The sequence below is a fragment of the Bradysia coprophila genome, unplaced genomic scaffold (genome assembly GCF_014529535.1).
Source record: "Bradysia coprophila strain Holo2 unplaced genomic scaffold, BU_Bcop_v1 contig_24, whole genome shotgun sequence".
Classification (NCBI taxonomy): Eukaryota; Metazoa; Arthropoda; class Insecta; order Diptera; family Sciaridae; genus Bradysia; species Bradysia coprophila.
Window position 1 is genome coordinate 7,883,567 of NW_023503501.1, and position 23,885 is coordinate 7,907,451.

Consider the following 23,885-nt stretch of genomic DNA (forward strand, 5'->3'; position numbering starts at 1 on the left):
TAAAACTACATAGTTTCTACAGCATTCGAATGATATAGTTGACTAGTCCTCGCAGTCAAAAATTCGACTCCATATTTAGGAATTAAGGAAGCTTTAGCATTATGATTGGGAATTTTTATGTTTTTATATGCATAAAATAAGGAGTAAACCAGGAGTATTATAAAAACGAAATTAAGTTGAAATCGAAACATATTCTAGCAGCAATTTAAAAATGCAACTAAATTGGTGTGAAATAGGCAGAATGTAGGAAATTCGTGAGAAACGGAAAGGTTTTAGAAAATTTTCCTACATTGGTCAGAAACAGTCAGATTTCAGAAAATGTGCCTAGAACAGGCCTAGATTTCTAAATTATTAAGAAACACGTTTCTTATTTTTTAGATTTTTACTTCTTAACAAAAATGGAGTATCGAAAAAAACTTATGAATTTCTTCTGAGATAAGTGCATGTTTGTAGCTTACAGTTGAAGAACTCCAAGTAAAGTTAGCAAAAAAAGTAAAAGAATCACTTTTCTGGAAAATAAGGAAGAATATGAAGGTTTTTATAAAAAAAGGAAAAAAAGGTCATGTTTACAAATGGTACTGAAACCTCGGATTCGCCTCAAACCAAATGAAATTTTAATTTTAACTTTTCTCACTAATTATTTGAATATCTATTGGTCCACATAGAATAATAAAAGAGCTAAGACTCTATATTTGTCCTCTTTTCGTCCTCTTTTTCGAATTAAAAGGCGTCCTCTTTTTGTCCTCTTTTTTCGTACAAAATGTCCTCTTTTCGAATTTTCAAAAATGGCAACCCTAGTTACGAGCAGTTGAAAGTATGGCTAAAAGTTTGATTATTTGGGCGAACTTGTGACGGTTCCTGTGCATCCAAAAAGCAACAAAAACATCAAAACATAGCTAACGCCGACCCGTACGAAACACCTATTCGTATCAAAAGCCTTTAATGTGAAACTCTTCATTTCTCTTACTTCATTTTCTTCTCTGCTGAAAAACTATTCTTCCTTTTAAATCACTTACATTATCCACTCTTTGCCTTGTTATCATATACAATTAAATTGCCGGAGGCAATATAGACAGCCCCGTACGAAGTCAAATTTCATAAATTCCTATTTAAACAGCTATGTACCGCTATATTTAACTATATTTACCTATAAATAAACATTTCACAAAGGAATATGCTATTATATAGCTCTATATGCCTGTATATAGCTCAATATAGCTGTATATAGGTATATATAGATGTCCATATATGGAATCCCTGAAACCCCACACACATTTCCATGTTAACAGAAACTCTCTAAGCATCATTTTTCCCACTTTATATCACTTTTAATAAAATCCAATATGGCCGCCGGCAGCCATTTTGTTAGGAAACCGAAAATAGTACCGACGCTTTACATTCGTTAATACCTTTCAAACAAAAAAAAATTCATGAAATTCGGTCAAAATTTACTCGAGATATTGTCAAAATACACCACGTTCACTGTACTTCCGAGTAGCCAGATAAGAGCTCACTCCAAGAGACCTAGCTCACGCTCCGGAGAACATAATTTCATTAAAAAAAATTTCCCTGATTGGTACGGTCAATACCTATCTAATATAGCTAAAACAGACGAAATATGTTCAAATGTGGCCGACCTACAAGCAAAAACTGCTTGCCGCCCTGTGCCTGTTCCACACCAAGGGGTCTAACTCACGAGTCGGTCATCCGATTTCCATAAACTTTTTTTTTGTCGATCGGTATTGTAAATACCTTTTATTTGACGTATCACTTACAAGTTTAACGTTTAAATGTCCGGAGATATCTTAGAAAAACCGTAAAGCACTTATTGGGCCACAGCTCGGGAGGGGTCGATCCAAAATCACTCATCTTCGAACTTAGCCTGTCTTTTGACATTACCAAACGGGAAAAAAAAGAATTTTCAAAATCGGATGCGTTTTACTCAAGTTATCGTGCAGACAGACAGACGGACAGACAGACGGACATTTTTTTTTCGCGGATTTGGTATCTCTAGACAACCACAATAGGTTTCCCCTTACTCAGGGAGTCCAATTCGACGTGTTACAAACGTATGCGTAAACCTATAAGACCCCAGTACTTCGTACGGGTCGAAAAATAATCCCTAATAATTCTCCTAATTGGTACTGGTCTTAGCTTTCGCGTGACTCCACACATGCATGGGTACTGGTATGATGACCGCAAGCTTGACGTGCAAATACAGCACTCATCTATTCACTCGTGATTTTCAAGTAATGGAAACCGATCTTTTAACACATTGATTATTTATTGACTTCTTTGTTCAAACAAACTACAGGCTTCTTCATAGTATTCATTATGTTGTTTGTAGATGTTGAGGTTAGAATCGGTTCTCGTACAATGGACAATAAAGTAGAATTTTCAATTCACATTTCAACGGAAAATTCCGGCCTGGAAAGCATTAGTAGTTTTGCCAGAAATGAGCGGAGTAACTTTAATGTCACCAGTCGTGTCATCATTCATTCGGACACGGCCTACTCACATCTCGTTCTGTATAATAAAAGCAATAAAATAAATTCGCCTTCCACAGGGAGTATTTGTTCAGGTTGAAAGAGCACCTCATGAGTATTCTTTACTTTTATCTGAAGACGAGAACCGCTTTACTACCATGTTCGGCCAATCAACAGAAGGTGTGAATGAATGTACACTGAACACCATGATCGACTATTTGCCCCAAAAGTACATTCAGTTACCTTTCCAATGACACCCCACACGCCCATGTAGCTGTCATGTAGCTGGAGAAATTTCCAGATGAAAAGTGCGTGTTTTCGGTTTTTGATCACCTCTCGCTAACCATACAAAAATCGAAGAATTTTCAAAAAAAAATATTTTTGGGCTCTAGGGAACAATACCTATCTAGGCACATATCAAAAAGTCCACTTTAAAATGCGTCCGATTTCGGTAGGTCGATTTTCTAAAGAATCGCTCGAAATCTACCTGAAATTATTAAAATTTACCAAAAGTTACTTATCTAGATTTACTGAAATTTACCTAAATTTTCCGGAACAAAAAAAAAATCTCAAAAACAGGCCCTGCCGTATACAATAAACAGCGTTGAACAATAGTTAACCGAAAAGACGGCATATTAATTTCAATAGGTCATTAAGCCGAACCGATTTTTTTATAGCTTCGGTATGAATAATAGATAGAAATATATAGAAAAAGGTCGTTTATGCTCTATAAGATTTGTGTAATTCAACTCGATTGACATAAATATGATGGGACATAATTCATCAAGTGTTTGCCTTTGTCGCGGTTTTATTTTTATGAAGTCGCGACTCTTGTTCAAACAACAATTTTTTCTGAGACACAGCGAACCTACGAACCACATAAATGCTGTGCTACTATTACAGCGCATCAAACAATTTAAATGAAAGTATATAATGGATGCCACAAAAATGTGTCCTTTTAGAGAATTAAAATGGAAACCTTTATGGTTCACGGACGAATGGATCTCTTTCTTTTCAACAAACAAACAAAAAAAAATATTGAAAGAATGTTAAATGTTATGACAATTGCATAAATGCATGCACTACAAATAAATTACCAACTGAAGTGCATATGGGGTCACACTATCCGCTCGGTTAGATCTATTTTCAAAAGCCAGTAGGTGGTCTCGCTTCTCAATTATTACTTTTATCGATGAAACGTATAGGGTGAATGGAAGGATAAATCACCATAAATTACACGTAAATGGTTAATGAATAGTTGATCGATTGGACAATTTTATTTTGTTCAATTTATTGTAGTAAATGGTAACAGATTATTAATGAGAGAAAGTAGGTCGGACAATGGACATTGGATTTATATAATGAATTGAATTCATGGCCGATCAAACGCATTATTAAAGATTATTAACTGAATATTTAACGATGCATTTTAGAAGGGTTAGCATCAACAAAGAACCGAATTTATGACAATATCCTTCGACATTTTCGCCACCATATGCATGCCATACATCCGTAATTCAGTGACATAAATTTGAATTAGGTTTTTTTTACATAATCCTTGTGACTGTTCACTGTTGTTTGTTTGTTAAAATGTTTTTTTTTCTCCTATTGACTTCTTTAATTTATTAGATCCGGTTTTTACGACGTTCAAACAGATGGTGCATGGAATTTAATGAAAGTAAACGCAGCAAATCTTCATTATACTGAAAATGAACGAAAAAAGAAAATGAAAGTCGTTGAAGACCTTACATCAGCATTATTACGAATAAAATGCGCCTTCGAGTGGCGCCCCATGATCTATTTTTAATTTAAACGGATTTTCATTGTCATTTTTGCTCGGCAAAAAAAAGCAAATCACAAACCACAAACCACCGCAGAAACCAATGTCCATTCATAGACGAGCTTATAAAAGTAATTACATTTCCAATACCAAATGACCCTTCAATTAATCATTAAATTCGTTTTATTCCGCCAAATCCCCCGAGACCTCAGAGATAATAAAAAAAATCGGATCACGAAAAATGATCACTCAAATATTCATTACATTACATTTGATGTGCATTCATTTCCAAATTACGAGACACATAAAAATCACATCACGGACTACATAATTCTTGATTTAAATTCGGGCAAACGAGTGTTTGTTTTCACGCAACCATATAATATGCATCCAGTCAAAACAAAAACATGTACAATGTACACATACATCACACAGAATAATAAACATCCATTTGGACTGACGTCATTTATCTTAAGTTATAATTCAACCAGCGTATAAGGCAACATCAAAATGGTGTTGTAGTTGATACTAAAGGGAATACTTTCTTTCACATATGTTCTGTTCAACGGCAATTTTAATATCCACACCACACTAAAAAAACGTTGGAGAAAAAAAATTCTACATCACTCACTATGGGAACTGGGAATTGTTCGAACGCCATATCCCGTGTAACGTGAAATAAAATAAATGCTGTCGTTTTAGATACCGTTCTAGATCTTGCACTTCAAAATGAAAAAAAACTTACATGGAACTAGAGTAGGGATTTTATCGGTGCTGTGGTTATATTGCAAGCCTTTCAATGTACTCTGTCAATTATTACATGGTACGACATCGATTTTCTTGGTGAAATTTGTCTAAATGGAAGGAAATTTCCTCTTTTCGTAGCCAAAATAAGAGAAAATCGATTCACAATGTGTTGTCTGAATTGCTCCACGTTCGTATTGGCAGTTTTGGATCTAGTGCAAAAAACAGCACCTTTCGTTTCTTTTATCGGAATCAGAGTAGCTATTTAACCAGCAAGTAAAACTAATGAACATAACGAGTGAGAGAATTTCATTACCGCACTAATGCTGTAAGAGAATCCAATAATAAACGGATGAGTCAGTAAAAAAGTGGAACAGTTATTTGTTCACCAAGGGAAATAAAGTTGAAAATTACATTTCGATGTTGTCACATGTGAAAACGAAATTTTCAACTTTTTCCCCGACGTAAACCCAGCGTTTGTCGCAACAAAGGCTTCCGAAGTTTCCGACTATCATGATAGTGTTGAATATCCAATGTAAAAAGAATTATAGAAATTATATACAGGTGGCGCTGTCTTCACATTTGTGTAAAGAAACTACTCATGTGACTGTACCATACACTGAAAAAGTAGTCGAACATGCAAACAATAGATACGAATGCTATATTGTTCTGTTATTCGTATGTCTATTTCTATTGTTCACATGTTCGGTGAGAATTTTTGAGTGCACTTGAATAACTTTGCAAATGAAATTTATTTATATGGGATCGAGAGAACTGGTTTGGTATCAATGGATGTTACGGGTAGAAAAAGCTTCTATCATAAGAAATGATTGGGGAAACCACTGGTCGAGAGAGTGGCAAATCATTTTCTAATTAACCGATTAATTCCGTCTTGGCGGATTTGTACTTTAATTCCCATTACTTTCTATAATTCCTATGAATTTCTAATTATTCCACGATATTTTCTGTTTTCGAACTTCTTTACTTTTCTTTATTTCGATAATTTTCTAAGGTTTCCTTTCAAATTTAAAATATAAATAAACGAAATCCGTCGAAATTACTGAAGTTTCGTAGTTGCCAAAGTATCCGGTAATTTGGAATTGAAGGAAATACTAGAAATTGAAGAAATTACAAGAAATTATAGGAATTAAAAGGAATCGACCGGAAATACGAGAAGTTAAAAGTAAATGAATGGAAACAATCAGCGAATGAACTGAATAGTCAAGACCGGAAATATCGGTATTCTATATGAGTAGTTAAATGCAGAAACGGTACTTGTCACATTATAGGGAATGGTACGAAAAACGATAAAGCTCCGTTTCAAATAGAGCAATGTACTCTTTGCAAATTTATAGTCTATATTTAGACGGAAAATGTTCGTTTTTTGATGGTTTCTCTGAAACAAAATCTTTAAAACTATTAAAACACGCAAAAATGTGTTACTTTTAAAGGAAAAATTGGTTTGTGGGGTCATAACTTATCCGTCTTGGAGAAACCTTTGCAGATTGTGTAAATTTATGAAATCTGTACGGGTTTCACCAAAAGGGTTAAAGTAACACACTTTTGCGTACTTTTGATGGCTTTACTTTTTCAAAAATTATTTCGATTCAGAGAAATCATCAAAAAACCGTTATTTTTTTATTAATATCGTCGCTCCATTTGAAACGGATCTTTGTCAATGTAATTTCATTTTTCTTAAAATTCGCTAATTCTTATGAGGTCGTATTTAATTTAAAAAATCCTGAGAACCATCCTGCTACGTAAATAAAATTTAAACGCGAAAATTTGTGCTGCTTTTTTGCCTCTGTAAATGCAAATATTTTAATGCCATAGCAGCGATTTCAATTAAATTTTTATAGTATAGCACGAGGATTATAATTTAACAGTAGAGATATTAATTAATCAGGTGAAACGCTTCCAAAATTATTATTAGCGCCGAATTAAAATTAAATTCAATTAATTTCAATCGGATGAAGAGCTTAATTAAAGCAAAATTTAATAATAATTTCGGCTGATTACAAAATGATTTAAAATTATCCGAAAAACGGAGCCACTTCATTAACAAAGCAAAATGGATATCGTGTACACATTTAATTACCGTTTTTAAGTGTGTTCAATACACGAAACGGATACTCAATGATTTAACCCAGATAATATAATTAACATACCATGTTAAACCATATATTATTCGTACATCGTATACACATAAGAAACATTTCATTTAGAGTGTGATTTCATGCACCTAATAATAAGAATGGATTTACCAAGAGACAAAAGTTCTTGATGGTTCGGTATGTATGTGTGTCGGCGGGATGAGTGAAATTCATACATATCTATGATGTGAAAACATATTCAGTGTAACAGCTGAAGAGTCGTAAAATGTGATTATGTGTCGCTTGAAATTCGACAGCGTTGTTGAAAACGTTCCTCGCCCGGCATTCACGTATAATAAGTGATAAAGCTCTATTTAACCACAGTCAGAATGGAATCTCCAATTTATATGCGCGCAGGGTGTTTGAAAAGCACAGAATTATGTAGTATGCATTCAACTGTATGATGAATGGAAGATAAATATATTTTCGAATTGAAATTCTAGTGAGTAACGGCATAGACAAATATTGGACTGCTTTTATCCATTGGACGCGATGTGGCTGTAACATCTTAGTAAACAGAAATAAATTAATTCCATGTACGGATAAAGGAGTTTTGCCAATGTACTTCAACTGATGGTAAATCTTTCTGATCTGGTTCGAAGAATGCATTTTCTTTAAGATTATCATTAAAAACTGCTCTGAAAGGAATTATTTTGAATGGAATTTTGTGCGGAAAATAAAATGTTCAAGAAACATTTCGTTGCCGTTTAAGTTTATTTTGCAGAGAAAGCGTACAGTTTTCTACACAAAAGAAATTTTAAAGAAATAATGAAACAATGAAAGGAAAAGAAAATGATAATAAAGTTTCAGATACCTTAGAGAACAAAAAACATATTTCTCAAAAGCTTTTTCACTAATGCTATTTAGTTTAGATGTTCGTTCCTCGAACCAGATAACTTCTCAGAATTTTTTTTTCGAAATCTCACCGACAACCCTGTGCACAGATCAACTCACTATACTCTTAGTGTTAAGACAAAATAATATTTATGAAATGATGTCGTGGAATGATGTGTTTCATTAGTTATTCAAGAGTGTCAAATTAAAAATTTGCATGAAGCTAGTGAAATTTTAATTAACCACCGTTATGCCACTAATATCCAACACAACTGAACAGTACATACCCGACGACTCTCTACAAACCATTGTTCTGCCACAGGATTTTGATATATGAAATTACATATCAGACTATTTAGTAAAATATGTGTATAGCCGAGCCCGTTTTGTTGGATTCGCCACATTTCACTGTCACTGCTTTTTTCGTTGATTTATTACTCCTGGCTATTTTGAATTAACAATAAATTTACATTTAAAATATAAATCTCTTACGTTTTCGTTCATTACATTTTATAGGGAAATGCTACTGGAATAATAATGCTGTTACGTTATGGATTTTAACATTCGTTAAAATTTCGGTTTAAACTCTTGATGACCCAAATCCCAGATTAATACTGTTCCAGCTGTAGCAATTACATTACACGTGATTGCGAAAAAGAATGTCACAACCTTGGTGAGAATATACAGAGTGCATAATATGCACTGCATATACACTGAACACAATCATTTCACTAGCACTGAAAGTTACGACCAGACATGGGAATAATCGGAAAGGACACCATTAGCTGAGTAGATATTTTCAATGCTTCTTGAACGGAAATTCATCGTTTTCTATACGCTACACTGACAACATAACATGTTAAGCCAAAACATCGTATCGCATTGTTTGTGTGCTTTGGAGAGCTTTCAAAAGCTTTACGCTTCTTTTGAATACCATTGGGGAAGAGGAATATTTGGAAAGAAATACAAAAGAATCTAAAAGCTATCGAAAACGTTTTAAAAGCAGAGACACAAATGCGATACAGAGTCTTTGGTGAATTAAAGAGCTTTCGAAAGCTTTGAGCTTCTTTTGGATTCCATTGAAAAAGTGGAATATTTGGGTGAAATACAAAATAAGCTTCAAGCTATCGAAAGCTCTGCAAAAACAAAGCCACAAATGCGATACAGAGCAAGGCAGTACGAAAAAAAACTAGTTGAGTAATGTTCAGCATGTAATGGACAACTGGGCCTAGTGTGTGACTGACGAGCTTTTTCTGGCCTCCAAAAATCACAATCGTTTAAATGTGTGTCCTTGTCAGTCATATCTCTGAGCAAGAGCTCTATTATCTTGGGATAAACCTATGAGCAAATAACATAATCAGTTCTACTCCAACAGTTATCACATCACAATACACACAGCCCGACCACATGCCGATCAGGAGACTCTACCACCACCGTCTGTAGATTAATAAAGAATTCGTTAAGCGAATTTTGTGCTGAATTTGCAATAATTTTGTGTTGTTGATAAATGACGCGCCCACTTAGAAATATTTGTGTGCGTACAAACAGTCAATCTTTCAATCATATTATTATCGACATTGATAAGATTTGGCACGACCAAAAAAGTATAAATTGGGATGAAACTGTTCAATCGCCTGTAATAGTTTTAAAATGAAGCTGTTTGCGATCATTTGCGTTTGTTTTGTGGCTGCGGGTACGATGAACAATAACAATTTATTGAAGTGCAAAACATAATTGTAAATATCCCTTTCTCAGCTACTGCGAATCCTTTGTTCCAAAATGAAGAGATTGGCGAAGAGTTCGTAAATGAAGAGGTTGGTGAAGAGTTCGTAAACGAACCGGAAGTTGTGCAAGAAGACAACACAGAAGACTGGCAATTGGTGCCCGATACTGATGGAAACTTGCATTTGGTTGACATTAGAGAAATGGGTGACGAGGTGACTCCATCATTCAATGCTCCAACTGACATCGTCTTCCGTTTGTTCACCAGACAAAATCCAACTGCTGCCCAAACTGTTCCATTGAACAATAATGCTGTATTGAACAACTCCAACTATAATCCAGCTCTCCAGACCAGATTCCACATTCATGGTATGTTAATTATTGTGAAGACGCAACAATAACCTAGTTATCAACGTAAATCCATTTAATTAGGATGGAACGGTGGTGGTGCAGCTACAGGAGCCGCAATTAGAAATGCATGGATCAATGCTATTAACTGTAACGTATTCACTGTTGACTGGGGAGCGGGAGCCCAAACTCCAAACTACGTGCTAGCCCGTAATCGTGTCAATGCTGTTGGTGCCGTTATTGCAAGTTACATCGATTGGCTCAATCAAGCTAGAGGACAATCTTTCGCTGCAGTTTCAATCGCCGGTCATTCATTGGGCGCTCATTGTGCTGGTGCTGCTGGCAAAAGAACCGCTCGCGGTAGAGTTCAATCCATCGTATCGCTTGATCCGGCTGGTCCACTTTTCACCGTTGGTGACTCTGCCAATCGAGTCCATTTCACCGATGCTGTTCATGTTGAAAATATCGTTACTGATGCTGGTAACTTAGGATTCGCTCAACCCGTTGGCCATGCAAACGTAAGTGAATCTCTTTATCGTTTCTAATCAGAATGAAAATCATCGATCTTCCTAAACGCAATTTAGTTCTATCCAAATTGGGGTGTTAACCAACCCGGATGTGCTGGATCCACATGCAGCCATAGTCGTGTAAATGATTTCTTCCAACATTCCATCAACATGGGCAATGTTTTCGGCGCTACTCGATGCCGTGACTTCGCTGATATTACAAACAGAAATTGTGTGTCTAGTGGTGCTGGCAGACGAATGGGTGGCGAACCGGTCATTGATGGTACGAGTGCATCGTTGAGTGTTTTCTTCTTGACAACTGGGGCATCGGCTCCATTCGCTCATGGACCACGATAAATGGAAATGTACTTTCGTTATGAAATATAATTTTGTTCGATGATTATTTTATGACTGGCATACTTTTGTTGGCGGTGTGAAGGAGTTCGGTTTACATTTGACCCTTTCGACTCTTTACACTATCTCAATTATATAAGGAAATACTTTTTTGAGTGAATAGATTGCACGAAAACTTTATGTTTTATTGAGCAGTTACCGAAGTTGCTCCTAGCATTGACACTCAATTAATAAGCATCAAATTTGGAGGTTTTAGTGAGCTATCGCTTAAAATTAATTGAATTGTATGTTGTAACCAATTCAATGAATACAAGTCTTCTATATTTACAACGAAACCTAGAGCCTATCTGTAATTTCATCAGCCTCAAAATATATCCTATGTTAATGCTAGGAGTAGTGCTATGCAATAAGATATTTCAGGCTTGAATTTCGTGGAACACATTTAGTACGAACGTCGGAACTCGAGTTAAAAGTTAAATTAAATTCAAAAGAAGTTTCAGCAAACCACTTTCGCTCGTCAAATTGATAATACTCAACAAATAAATATTTTAATTAAATACACCTGTACTCGCCAGTTGAACTCAATGTACGCTTCATAGTTTTCGAATTGGTGCTACATATCTTTTTCCACGAATTTATGAATGAAATCGTATTGTCGGTTTAGCTTTGTGAGTGAAATGAAAAACTACATAATATCCGGACGGTTTTTAGCTTCGGATTGACGCAGAACCCATCATTGTCCAGTTCATTTTCGTTTTTCTTATCTTGTCATGAAGACACATAATCAGTATCACGCTTACGTCAGCAAATTATATTTGGCTATCTCAAATCAAATTAAGATAAATTCATTTTCAGTTCATTAACTAATAACGAAGAGGTCTAACAGTCACTGCTATCATCACGCTCCGTAGCTGCTTGGTGTATCAGTATCAAGATATTTTTATCGCATTTGCGATTGAAAGTTTTAGTACGTAGATGATTATAATTTCAGAGTTTGCCCAGCATTTGAGTGATAGGTTTAATCTTGTCAGATACATAAACAAGATAATGCTGTGCACATACCTGTTTCAGCTGGTTGGTGTTAATTATTCTGATTTCAATCGGTCACTGAACAAAATCTGCTTGTGGCTGTTATCCAATTTTAACTTCCGCTTCGATTTTTTAAATCAAACTCATCCTTCAGTTTTATCATCGTCAGAATTTAAGTGAAAACATTCCTCAAACGCATTACTCTATGAATTTATTTGGAATGAAAATACATTTACCAAATGGAAACCGAACGGAAATCCAATGAAAAGTGGTCATAAAAATGTTTGTCGAGTGTCCAACAGAACAGAAAAACAACGTTCACACCTTGACGTGTGTACGGGGATAAATTGAACAAATTGGTTGACGATGTTTTACTTGGAAAAACGTTTTATGTATTTTATGTAATGTGAACGTTCACACATATGCATCAGAGCGCAAACACATTTCAGTTGACCTATTATTAATCATTTTCTTTTTTCATCGCATTTTTTCGGTCAAATTTTTCTTTTTTCTTTTTTTTTTAAATTCTGTCACATCATGGAAACTCAGCGTTTATATCCTTTCCTTCAATAACATAACAGCAGTAACCGCATATTGAACCAAAATACTATGTGAACATCATCATAAATCATTTTTTAACATCATATTAAAGCCTATAAATGTCCGGAAAATTCTTTTAGTTTTGCCCTTTCTCAATAAATATGACGAAAACGAGACATCAGAAAAGAAAATCTCTGTATATACGATCATATCTCCAACACCAATCCATTGGCATTTGCCAGAACCCGAACGAAAAAAAATGAAAATTCAATCGTAAAGAAATGTGTACCTATCGCATTGAATATAACCTCGGCAAAAAAGAAGAAATGATTGCATTATATTGGTATAACATATCGTTATTGGTTGCCCCAAATGCCCATTCCATTTCTCTTTTTTCATACATTCAAGGAAAGTGAATTTTCGTGAATTACGGGAAATTCGTATATCGTCACAAGGGCAATGATGACCAAAAATGATGTTCCATTTCTGGCTGTGCTTTTCACCAAAAGACAGAACAATTTTTCGGCAAGCAGGACTCGAGGAATCGATAACACATAAGAAACAAACAGAAGCAGAAGTACTTAACAAAAGTAGTACATTGGAAACTGCGACAAATTCTACCGAGTGGTGTGTCATACTACAGAGTGGTGAACTTTGATGTTATTCTCTTTGCAAGCGGAAAATGGTTATGTAAATAATATATTGAAATTTCTTTGTTCCTTGTTGTACTTAAAAGGGATGTCAGTGAAATCTAATGAAGAATTTGCTTCAGCTATTATGCAGCAGGTCTCCTCATACACAATTATACGATTGAAACACACATAAAGACGTATCAAAGCTTTGGTTGTATGAGTGGAGCAGGTGAAAAACATCTGAATCAAAATCACGATTAAATTTCATTGACGTCACCTGTTCATGAACTGTTTTGTTCTGTAAGTGTTCAATTTTTTTTACAACAATTGTCAAAGAAAAACCAATTGAACGTCGTCATAGAAAACTAAAAAATTTGAGAAAAAAAAGGAAAGAACAGAAACCTGAAGTGTGTACGTCCGTAAAAAATTCTAAAAATTGCTTAGATTTTCCAAAAATTTGGTAAAACTTTCCAAATATTGCTAAAATCTTTCGACCTTTGCTAAGATTTTTCTTTCAAAATTTGCTCGAAGTTGTTAATTTTTTTTTTCCAAAAGCTAAGATTTTCCAAAATAAGCTCTGCCTTCCTTTTTGTCATCAATTCATGAAGTTTCCGATTTGGTGGAGAAGCTGTTATCCGAACCTTACCGACAGATCGATCCAGTGATGTTGGAAGCAGAAAGAATTTGGTACGAAAGGTTTGGGGAGTTACCGGAAGTTAGGAATATCCAAAGAATTTGGGAGTCAAATGAAATCACGAGTAAAGTCGATTCCATCAGCAGTTCTTTGAAAGAGAAAAGTGATATGGCAAGATTTAAAGCAAATTCTGTACACGAATCCGGTGCTCGGCTGCAAGCATTACCGTCACCACAACTTGGAACACATCTATCCAATGACGAATTCCGGGTTGCACTATCACTACGCCTCGGTGTTCCAATCGTTCGTCCTCATGTTTGTATATGTGGAGAAAAAGTTAATCAATACGGACATCATGGTCTATCATGCTCTAAAGCGAATGGTACCAATCCACGTCATGCAAATGCAAACAATATTCTCCAACGAGCATTGAAGAGTGGTCTAGCTCCAGCTATTCTCGAACCACCTGGCTGTTCGAGACCGGATGGAAAAAAACCAGACGGAATGAGCTTAGTTCCTTGGGCGAGAGCAAGGTCATTGTTGTGGGATTTTACCTGTAAGGACACTTTCGCACCGTCATATCTAAATTCTTCGTCTAAGCACGCCGTTTACGTCGCAAAAGTAGGGAAAAGGATTAAAATCAGCCATTATTCACAATTGGCTAACCAGTACATTTTCATCCCGGTTGCTACGGCGACGTCAGGGCTCAGGGGTAATAGGAAAATTGGGCCTGGATTTAATCAAAACAAGGCATCAGAACAGTCGGAGCGTTTGCTGCGACTTAGCCCCGTACGACCCGTAATCCTATTTCGTCCGTAACCATAATACGTCCGTAGCCGTAATACGCCCGGAACCCTAATACGTCTAAAACCCTCTAATGCGTCTGTTACCAAAATGCAAGTCAAGTTGGGCATGATCAAATTTACTGAAAGTGTTCATTTTTAAAATTGCGCATAGCGCAATTACGAAAGCCCGTTCGAAGTACCTCTCAAATAAAACCAACAATTTACGACATTATTTTAGAAACCCAAAATTTTTTGCCAACTTTCTATTGGGTATTCAATTATCTCTCAAATGAAACAAAAACTAGCAAAATCGGATGAGATTTACTCGATTTATGTGCAAAAAACACTTAGGGCCGAGTAGCGGCCTTAGTCCAAGGGCCCAAATTTGAAACTTTTTTCGCCACGTTCTTTTCGGTATTCAATTACCTTCCATAAAAAACTAAATCTAGCAAAATCGGATGAGATTTACTCGATTTATGTGCAAAAAACACTTAGGGCCGAGTAGCGGCCTTAGTCCAAGGGCCCAAATTTGAAACTTTTTTTGCCATCATTCTATTCGGCATTCAATTATCTCTCAAATAAAACAAAATCTAGCAAAATCGGATGAGATTTACTCGATTTATGTGCAAAAAACACTTAGGGCCGAGTAGCGGCCTTAGTCCAAGGGCCCAAATTTGAAACTTTTTTCGACACGTTCTTTTCGGTATTCAATTATCTTCCATAAAAAACTAAATCTAGCAAAATCGGATGAGATTTACTCGATTTATGTGCAGAAAACACTTAGGGCCGAGTAACGACCTTTGAGCCCTCCCAACAAGCCCGCGTTGCATCTTACCCAAAAACAATGTTCAGCAACTTTGTTCTACTCGTCAATAACTTTCATTTGATATATCACAAGCAGCTATTGCGTGCGTATTTCGGTAGATATCGTCGAAAGACTGAAAAACACCTATAGGGCCCTAGCTCTGGAAGGGCCGACCCTACCATGCCCATTTTCGAACTTGACCTTACTTTTGTCAATACCAATCGGGGAAAAAAGAATTTTGAAAAAAGGACATTTTTTTATTGCGGATTCGTCATCTATGAACATAACCAAATGCTTTGCCCTTACTGTCTGCTTCCAATTCGACGTGTTACAAACGGCATATTAATCTTATAAGCCCCCAGTACTTCGTACGGGGCTAAAAATCGGAAGTAAAATCACCGATGCTACCAGTGCGACATCCTATTTAATTCAACGCATCAGCATTCAAAAAGGAAACGTGGCATCAATTTTGGGCACAGTTCCACCATCGAAAGATTTGAAGGAGGTGTTTTATCTATAAACATTGTATACATTCATTGAATAAACTATTTTATCCCTAAGAATTTCTGAAGTTTGTAAGATTTTCCAAAATTTGCCAAAATTTGCTGAGACTTTAAAAATAGGCTCTGAACGACTGACTATACATTACTATACACTCGAAATAAAAATCCATCCCCAACTTTAATTACTCAGTAGGAATCCAATCAAAATTCATTATACAAATTGTTGAAGGCAGATGATTAGCCGAACATAATGATATCGAAATTTTCTTCATTTGGTTTTTTGTTTTGTTTCAAAACTGATGACCATCGTTGATCTAATAATAAAATTGTTAGATTATAGGAAGGAAAATTCAATTAATTTAAACGAGCAATATAGCAAAATATACAAAATTGAACGAACTGGTGCTCTTAAATTAATTTTAATTGATGCCAATTTCGTTTGTTCAATTTAAACTTTTTTTTTACTTGGTTGTTATAATACTTCCACTCAAGTCAACATATATCATAAATATCATGTTTCAGTCGGTAGCTATTAGCTATAGATTGCTTAGCACTATACCTTGTGTACTGTACAAGTATACTGATTACGAACACGAGTTAAATATAATTCCTATTTCTATCATTTGCAGTTTGTTTCGAATTGTTTCAATTCCTAATAATGCCGTTATAACGTGTAACATAATCCTATTCGAGTGATTTAAAAACGAAACGTATTTGTACGCAATACTCGTAACAGAATAATCACACGCACAATGTATAGCGTATAATATTCAGAGTAATTACTGGAGATTCAAAAGGGATAACACCTTGTAATTAATTGCTAGTTTGTGTCGGTGGATAAAGTGGGCTCAAACTTATTGTAAGGGAGTAATTTAATGTTTGGATTTAGGTTTATAGTTACTTAGCTTCAAGGTCGATACTTAGTTTGGTTGAGAGAAAAAACGAGCCGAAGAAAAGTCGGTTCGTTGAAACACTCGGTTGTGTAATGTTAATTGTCGTAACTACAGCAAAATGATGGGATTCCATGAGTGTCTACTATGCATGGACATAAAAGTGACCATTGGCTGTGGGTTTATTCGTCTGATGGTTAAAAATATTCATAATTGCCTGCATTCGACCTGGGAGTGGAATTAATTTTACAGCAAAAAGACCTTAATCCACGATATTAATTCAAGAAAAAAAATTAATTTGCATAATCACTGTTACGCTCTACTTCTGCTTAAATTGCTGTTAATATAAACTTCGTAGGGTTCCCGGGATGGAAGCAGTAAAGTGAAGTGTAAAAAGTTTTTTTTAGCCTTTTTAAACTTTGATTAAAATTTGGATTTTTTTTGTAAAGAAACTAAATCTCTTTTCTTGTATACACCCACCATACCCGGAACAAAAACAGCAGACGTCTTAAATGGACATCAATCGAAAATAAACATAAGCCGCACTTTAGGCTTGCTATCTAATGTTTCGTATTAACGTATACAATCCGCATAATTTGATGTTTCTCTTAAGCTGGGAGATCTCATAAATCTTATAAAAGCTACTTCATACACTTTTCACATCACCGTCACTTGTGTGTACACCCCCCTTTCATCCATATATAAAAAATTGAAGAGTTTGCTGGATCGCAACAGTGCTAAAAGTGTAACTGAATAGAACGTATATATATAACTAACCAGAAGGAATAATCTGATTACAACGTCATGTATGGCTAAGAATTCGGGTAAAAGTAGATGGCAAGAGATAAAACTTTTTGATGTAGTTGACTCTTCGTTATATTTTGCGTCGCATAAAACCAAAATGAATATTCTCCCTTCTTTTTATAAAATTTAAATTTTAACCGAGTTTCTGATTTATCGCAATGATAGACGCATAGACAGATGGGCAGCTTAAATCCTAGCAGAACCGTTGAATATACATCGATGTCACTTTACAATATGTAGAGGTATATCGTATATGAATGAATGTATATACGTCGTTGACGTTCTTAAAAAGGAAATCTTTGGGGTGAATAGATTTTCATTTACAGACATGACTCATAGCTGATGCTATTTAATTTATTATGAATGCTACGACACATCGCAATAGTCTCTAAGCTTCTAAGAATGATCTTTATTCGTGTCTTTATATGAATTGCAAGTAAATTATGATATTCTGATGTATAATTTGGTTGAATCAGAAAATTGTCTATTCATCTGAAAGGGTCTGATCGGGTATAACTTACTCTTTTACTTTGAACAGATTGAAACAGATCAGGTGACTTTATTCATTTCATTCGGTCCTGTTAAGAATTTTTCTATTGAATGACATAATTCAGCAGTACATCCAACTACGAAATTAATTGGTTTTATGCTATACGAAAATAAGGTTGTCACTGCTTCATTAGTGTGGTTAAGAGAGTACTTAGTCATTTGTTATTGACAGAGACGACAAATATAACCGTTGGATTCATGTAGTCCCTTCTAGCAAAGTTCTTGTTAAAACCGAGGTAGAAAAGGTTCCGACACTCACGATGGCAGTAAAATTTAAACGTTTCAATGGATTTTTTCCATACACATAACGTTCTATTCTAAATCAATGGAGGAGCCACCAGAAAATTTTGCAAGCACAAAATTTGAGATAGAGTCAGAGGTACCTGTTCTTTCAGAACCTAGGTTAAGATGCTAACTTGGAAATGCCATAAATTCTGACATTTGACAAAAACAAAGATTATATTTTCCAAATTTTAGACAACCCAGTGTGTAAGTCGAGACTTACATTGAATTATTGAATTGCCAGTTGTGGGTTCGAAACTCAACCGCAACGCAAATATAATTCGTTTCATCAGGTTGTTGTCCACAATCGGTTATTAGTCGCGTCTTGGTACCGATGACGTCTCTTTGTGTTACATGTAATTGTTCGTTGGTAATGTAACTCATTCAGTAAAAGGCGTAAGGCCCGTTGACGGTGTGATGATTTCAGAACCGGCAAATGTAACAATGTATAGATACTTCTCTCGTTTATAGTATCCGTCTCGGACAGATTAAATAGTATTTGAGTTGAGGTATAGCTTTTATTCAATCTCTAACAGACAGTCAAGTAAATTTACTGCTAGCATTGACACTTGCCAGATGTCAAATAGCCTCCAAATTTTGATAGATAAATGCGTATACACTTGCTTGTGTTGTGTGTATTAACCAGGTAATAATTGACGATAATATTGGAAATATTGAAAAATGTTTTTCCAGACCCTGAAAATGCAAAGCCTGTTCTGATAGACCTCCAATTACTTCCTACGTTAATGCTAGAGCCAGTGATATTGCTGCTAGTCAACTGATTTATTGAACGACTCATCATTTTTAGATTATATTTCAAAAGATAGAGATTTGTCTCGGTCCTAACAATTCTATTTCGGGGTTTCTGTTGAATTGTTGTATTTTGAAAAGCAATGAGGGTGACACACATCCGAGTATATAACCTTAAGGATATTTTCCTAACATCCAACCTAATGAGCCAAAAAACACTACTCACACCACACATACGCTCTTCGCTTAAATTAAATTTTAGCAGCAGTGTTCTAATACACTCCATCTGTGTCGTCTGTATCCGATAAATCTAAACAAGTTCAGATGCCCAACAGCACAAACAGACAGTAATGAAAATTCATGATGAAATTAGATGAAATAATCCAGATACTCAGTAATGATGTTGGATCGAAGAATTTCCTTAATAACACATGGATTACCATTTATCCCCATTTATATATCCAGTTGCCTATATCGACGATGAACGGAAAAGACGTATGCGAAAGTGTAAATGGTGAAAACATATTCGTATTTAGTAGCTGCTAGCGTTCCATTCAATGGGAAGCTATTTACTTTGCAGCTATTTGTGCACATTTTTCCGGAATGACGGAAAAAAAAGAGCACAACCAAAAGTCTTACGATTTTACGACAGCTAATGTACGAAGATTTGATATTTCAACTCTCCAGCGTGTAATAAATCAAGTTTCGGCTGTCTTTTTCTATTTGGTAAGCATTTGTTATTGATCCAAAGCGAATCACTTGATATCCATTTGTCAAATATATTTTCTATATATAAAACACAACCAGTACACTTTGACTCTTAGTGTCTCGGCTTTTATGTCTTTCCTGGAGTCGAAATCTTATGATGGTTGAACATTGTAACACTTAAATGTTAAATGGGGTGTTATATGGCGTATACACGATATAGCGTGCTACAAACCATAACATTTAACCGAACAAAAAAACAAAGTAAAACCGAACCGCACTATACATTTTATCATCGTCTGTTCTGTATACACCATATGTGACACGAAGTTTGTGAGCTACAATCCGATGGGATGTGAGATATAAGTGTAAGGAATAGAAGGAAAACAAAGGTATTTTTACACAATGTATTATGTCTAAATTTGCTACATGCTACATAGGATACTGGATGAATATATACCATCGATTCAAAAAGCAAAAATACCACCATCTAAAGTCATTCGTACATTTTGTAAGTACACTCTTGACCCTTTTGCCGTTGTTTTGTTGCTGTTATTTTTCTATTCTTTGAAGTAAAAAAAAATATTATTTTTGCTTCTGATTCTTCTTTCGTATACAAGTTGCACCTTAACAATGGTTTCACATTTCCATTTGTAAAGAATGAAAGCATTTAGGATATGGAACGTGGCGTATGTGTGGCAAAATGTAAACACGTGAACATATATGATATTGGATGGAAGCTATCACTTTTGTTGAAGAAATATGTGAATTTAAGTGGTAATGTGGTTTACCCGAATCAAAATGCCGTGAAGCAACATGCTCATGGATGCATTACAACTTCTTCCTATTGAAAATCGTTGACGTTGAACTTCTGTTTTCCGTTTTATTTCCACTAAACGTACTCGTAAGTACGCTACAATAAGTATGGGAATTACATGTTACCCGCATTGTGGATGGGTGAAACTTATTTTAAATATTCAACCAAGAAATTTTCTTCAATTATTTTTGAATGGAAATTACGGCATTCTTTGAAATTTATTTCGACAAGCAGGGAGAATGAGAAACAGGCACGAAAACTTTTTTGTCGTTCATTCTACTTTGCACACCTGTAGCTTTAATACTGTCTATGGAAGTAATACAGAAAAAAAAAAGTTCTACACGGTTGCTTCAGGCAGCAGAAATGTTGTGATGAACATTGTGGGAGCCGTCAATTCATTGTGTTAATTACTATCGAAAGGTATTGTTAATTATGTGTAATTACTGAAGAGCAGGAACAGCGGCGAATTGTTCTAAATTAATGTGAAATATAAGACAGGCATTAACTAAAAGTGTGGATACAGTCGATGTCAGTGAAATTTAGACATGAATTTGCTTCAGCTGGTCCACCTATACAAAGTTTCATTTGTCTAATCGTTCGCAGAAATTGAAATTCTCTGTTAAAGGAAGATTTCTTAAATTTTCCATTCATCAGTGGACAAGTGAGATTCAACATATTTTCTGATTTGAGACTGTGGTTTGTAATTGTAACATTCGTTTAACAAATGATAATCTAGATTTCTATTTTCTGACTTGTTCCTAGATAGATGTAGGAGATTTGCAACGAAATACTAAAAAGCCGAATCTAGACTGTCATTTGTTAAAAGAAATTTATGTGGGAACAATTACAAACCACAACTATTTTTAAATCAGAAATTATGTTGCATATCACTTTTCGACTCATGTTGAGGGATATCTCGATTTAATCGTTCACAAACGGCATAGAATATGATTCAAAATCTGTTACTTCATTCGTTAAACCAATTTGGTTTGGTATAAAAGGAAACACAACCCAAAACAGTCATCGTTCTTTTTCTGCGTCGTTGTCAATAGCAGATGACTATAGTCGTTTTGAAATTAATTTAAATATCACAAACTGTCTCTAAAAATTTTCGACTTTTATACGAGTGTTATATGAACCAATAAAGGCGTACCGACGTCGATATGGCATGTGGAATGATTACCTTAAATTAGATTAAAACTCCTAGCTCTTTTCATTTCTTTTTTCCGTACCTATTGTACTATGCATTCACCACTACTAATTTACAAACTCTACCACTGTGCACAACATCTACCCTAAACCAAAAATTCAACCATTCATATCCCATTTCACACCTTACGGCAAATTTGTGCTAAAACAGACGAATGCTGGAAATTCCAAAGATATAAATTGAAATAAAAATTTCATCTCCCTAAGGGCAAAACCAAAGGAAAAATCAGAGTAGAACACACAAATCGAAGATAAATTATTTACGATATCCTGTATGGATGAAACAACATTTTAAAACATCCGAATCTGCATCACAAAATGGAACTAATTAACCGGATGTTGAAGTAAATAAAATAAAATTTTGTCACATTAATATTGAATTTCCCAATTATGTTAACGAAGATATTGTTCTAAAAACAGTCCGACGGTATCACGGGCGCTAATAAAACCATCGAATTTATTTGGGGAAATTTCCTAAACAACATTTGTTATGCATAAGCCAATACGGAACCGTTTGCCATATCTTTGGTTACATTATGACAATATAAAAGACATGCGACTGTTTAAATTACGGGCCAATAAAGTATCAATTTTATGAGGTTCATTTAGCTATATTGCAGCAATACCATCGTATAATATGATATTCTGCCGAGATCTATTTATTTTCTTTTACCTATTGCACGGCCAACCATTTAATAAGTTCTCATCGAGGCTATGTCTTTAGCAAATTACCGACAGAATCCAGTTGTACGACAAGCCAAAGTTGTTGAGTGGAAACGTGAGGATAGGAGAAGAAAACAGTTTTCGTATCCTTTCTGTATGTATATGATCAGTTATAGCACCGTATAAACATCTCTAAACATTATCGTATTAATAAAGAAAGAAGATAATAAAAAAAGAGGGAAGTGTAAGTCGTATCTATCCATGTAGAAGATGTGTAGTAACATACATTTCGGGTGAGTTTTTTTTTTTTTTCTCAGCCTGTATAACATTGTGATAAAAGAGAAACGGACGAAATAGGAAACATATTACACATAAAAGTTTGATTATTTTGTTGGGATTGAACGTAATTGAGTTAAAAAAATATATATGACGCGCCGAATATACTGTATAGGACGCGCCAAGTATTACATATATAGAACAGAACTCTATCATAATGTCCAAATGTATGTTATATTGAATGAGGAGTTATCAAAAGATTGGAAACAATCGATTTCCGTGTGTGATTTTTCTCCTTTTTTTTTTGCTACACACAACATCCCACAGGGCGAATCCCAATCCATAGAACACACAATTGCCATTATGTGATTAATCATATTATTTTTTTTGCTCTTCTCTTCGTTGGTGTTGATGTTATTGGGTTATAGATGTGCAAAGCATAACGTGAGCATTTTATTTCGGTGAAAAACAACATATTCACCGGTTTTTTTGTATTATGGTTACGAATAAATTCGGCTTCGGGCCCTGCGAACATTTAATGAATGAATGTGATATAAAGGAAGCGAGTTTTATTTTCGGTTGATAAAAGTAAATATTTCTTCTTGTCCATCCCAATTATGTCAGTTATGTTTTATCGTGAGATTTGTAAAGTTACTGAAGGACAAACGATATTTTTGCGGACACGCTTTTACTGTATTCTTTTTGATGAAGGCAAAGTTTTTTTTTTCGGTTTAACCTAACGTCCGTCAGGTCTAATGAAAAAAAAATTCAGGTAATTTTGTTAGATTTTAGAAATTCTATAAATCTCTTAGCAGAAGGTTTTCGTCACTGTGTCGATCTGAGATAAGATTAAGTACCGTTGTACATCATCAGTACTAATAAATACTAAATTTCTATGGGTTGCACAACAGGCAGATTAGAAGCCAAGATGCTGGGACCCAGTGTCCCATCCACTTTTTCGTAATCCTAAACTAAGTTATGCCTCTCAACGTTCGTTTAAAACAATACAGCGACTGTGACGAAGAAATGGCAAACCTTTACAGCGTAGGTTATACCTTTGTGCATGCACTCTTCTAGTGAATCAT

At 35.1% G+C, this 23,885-nt stretch overlaps 2 protein-coding genes across 3 annotated transcripts in view; one reads left to right on the plus strand and one right to left on the minus strand.

The window, feature by feature from the left end:
• Positions 1 to 23,885, minus strand: part of LOC119077735 (toll-like receptor Tollo) — an 80,024-nt gene that overhangs the window by 47,517 nt on the left and 8,622 nt on the right. The gene's annotated exons all lie outside the window — the stretch shown is intronic.
• LOC119077737 (phospholipase A1-like) lies at positions 9,527 to 10,977 on the plus strand. The gene is made up of 4 exons (XM_037185018.1): positions 9,527 to 9,690; positions 9,753 to 10,088; positions 10,152 to 10,585; positions 10,652 to 10,977. The coding sequence occupies exons 1-4, from the start codon at positions 9,648 to 9,650 to the stop codon at positions 10,928 to 10,930; spliced, it is 1,092 nt and encodes a 363-aa protein (XP_037040913.1). The 5' UTR covers positions 9,527 to 9,647; the 3' UTR covers positions 10,931 to 10,977.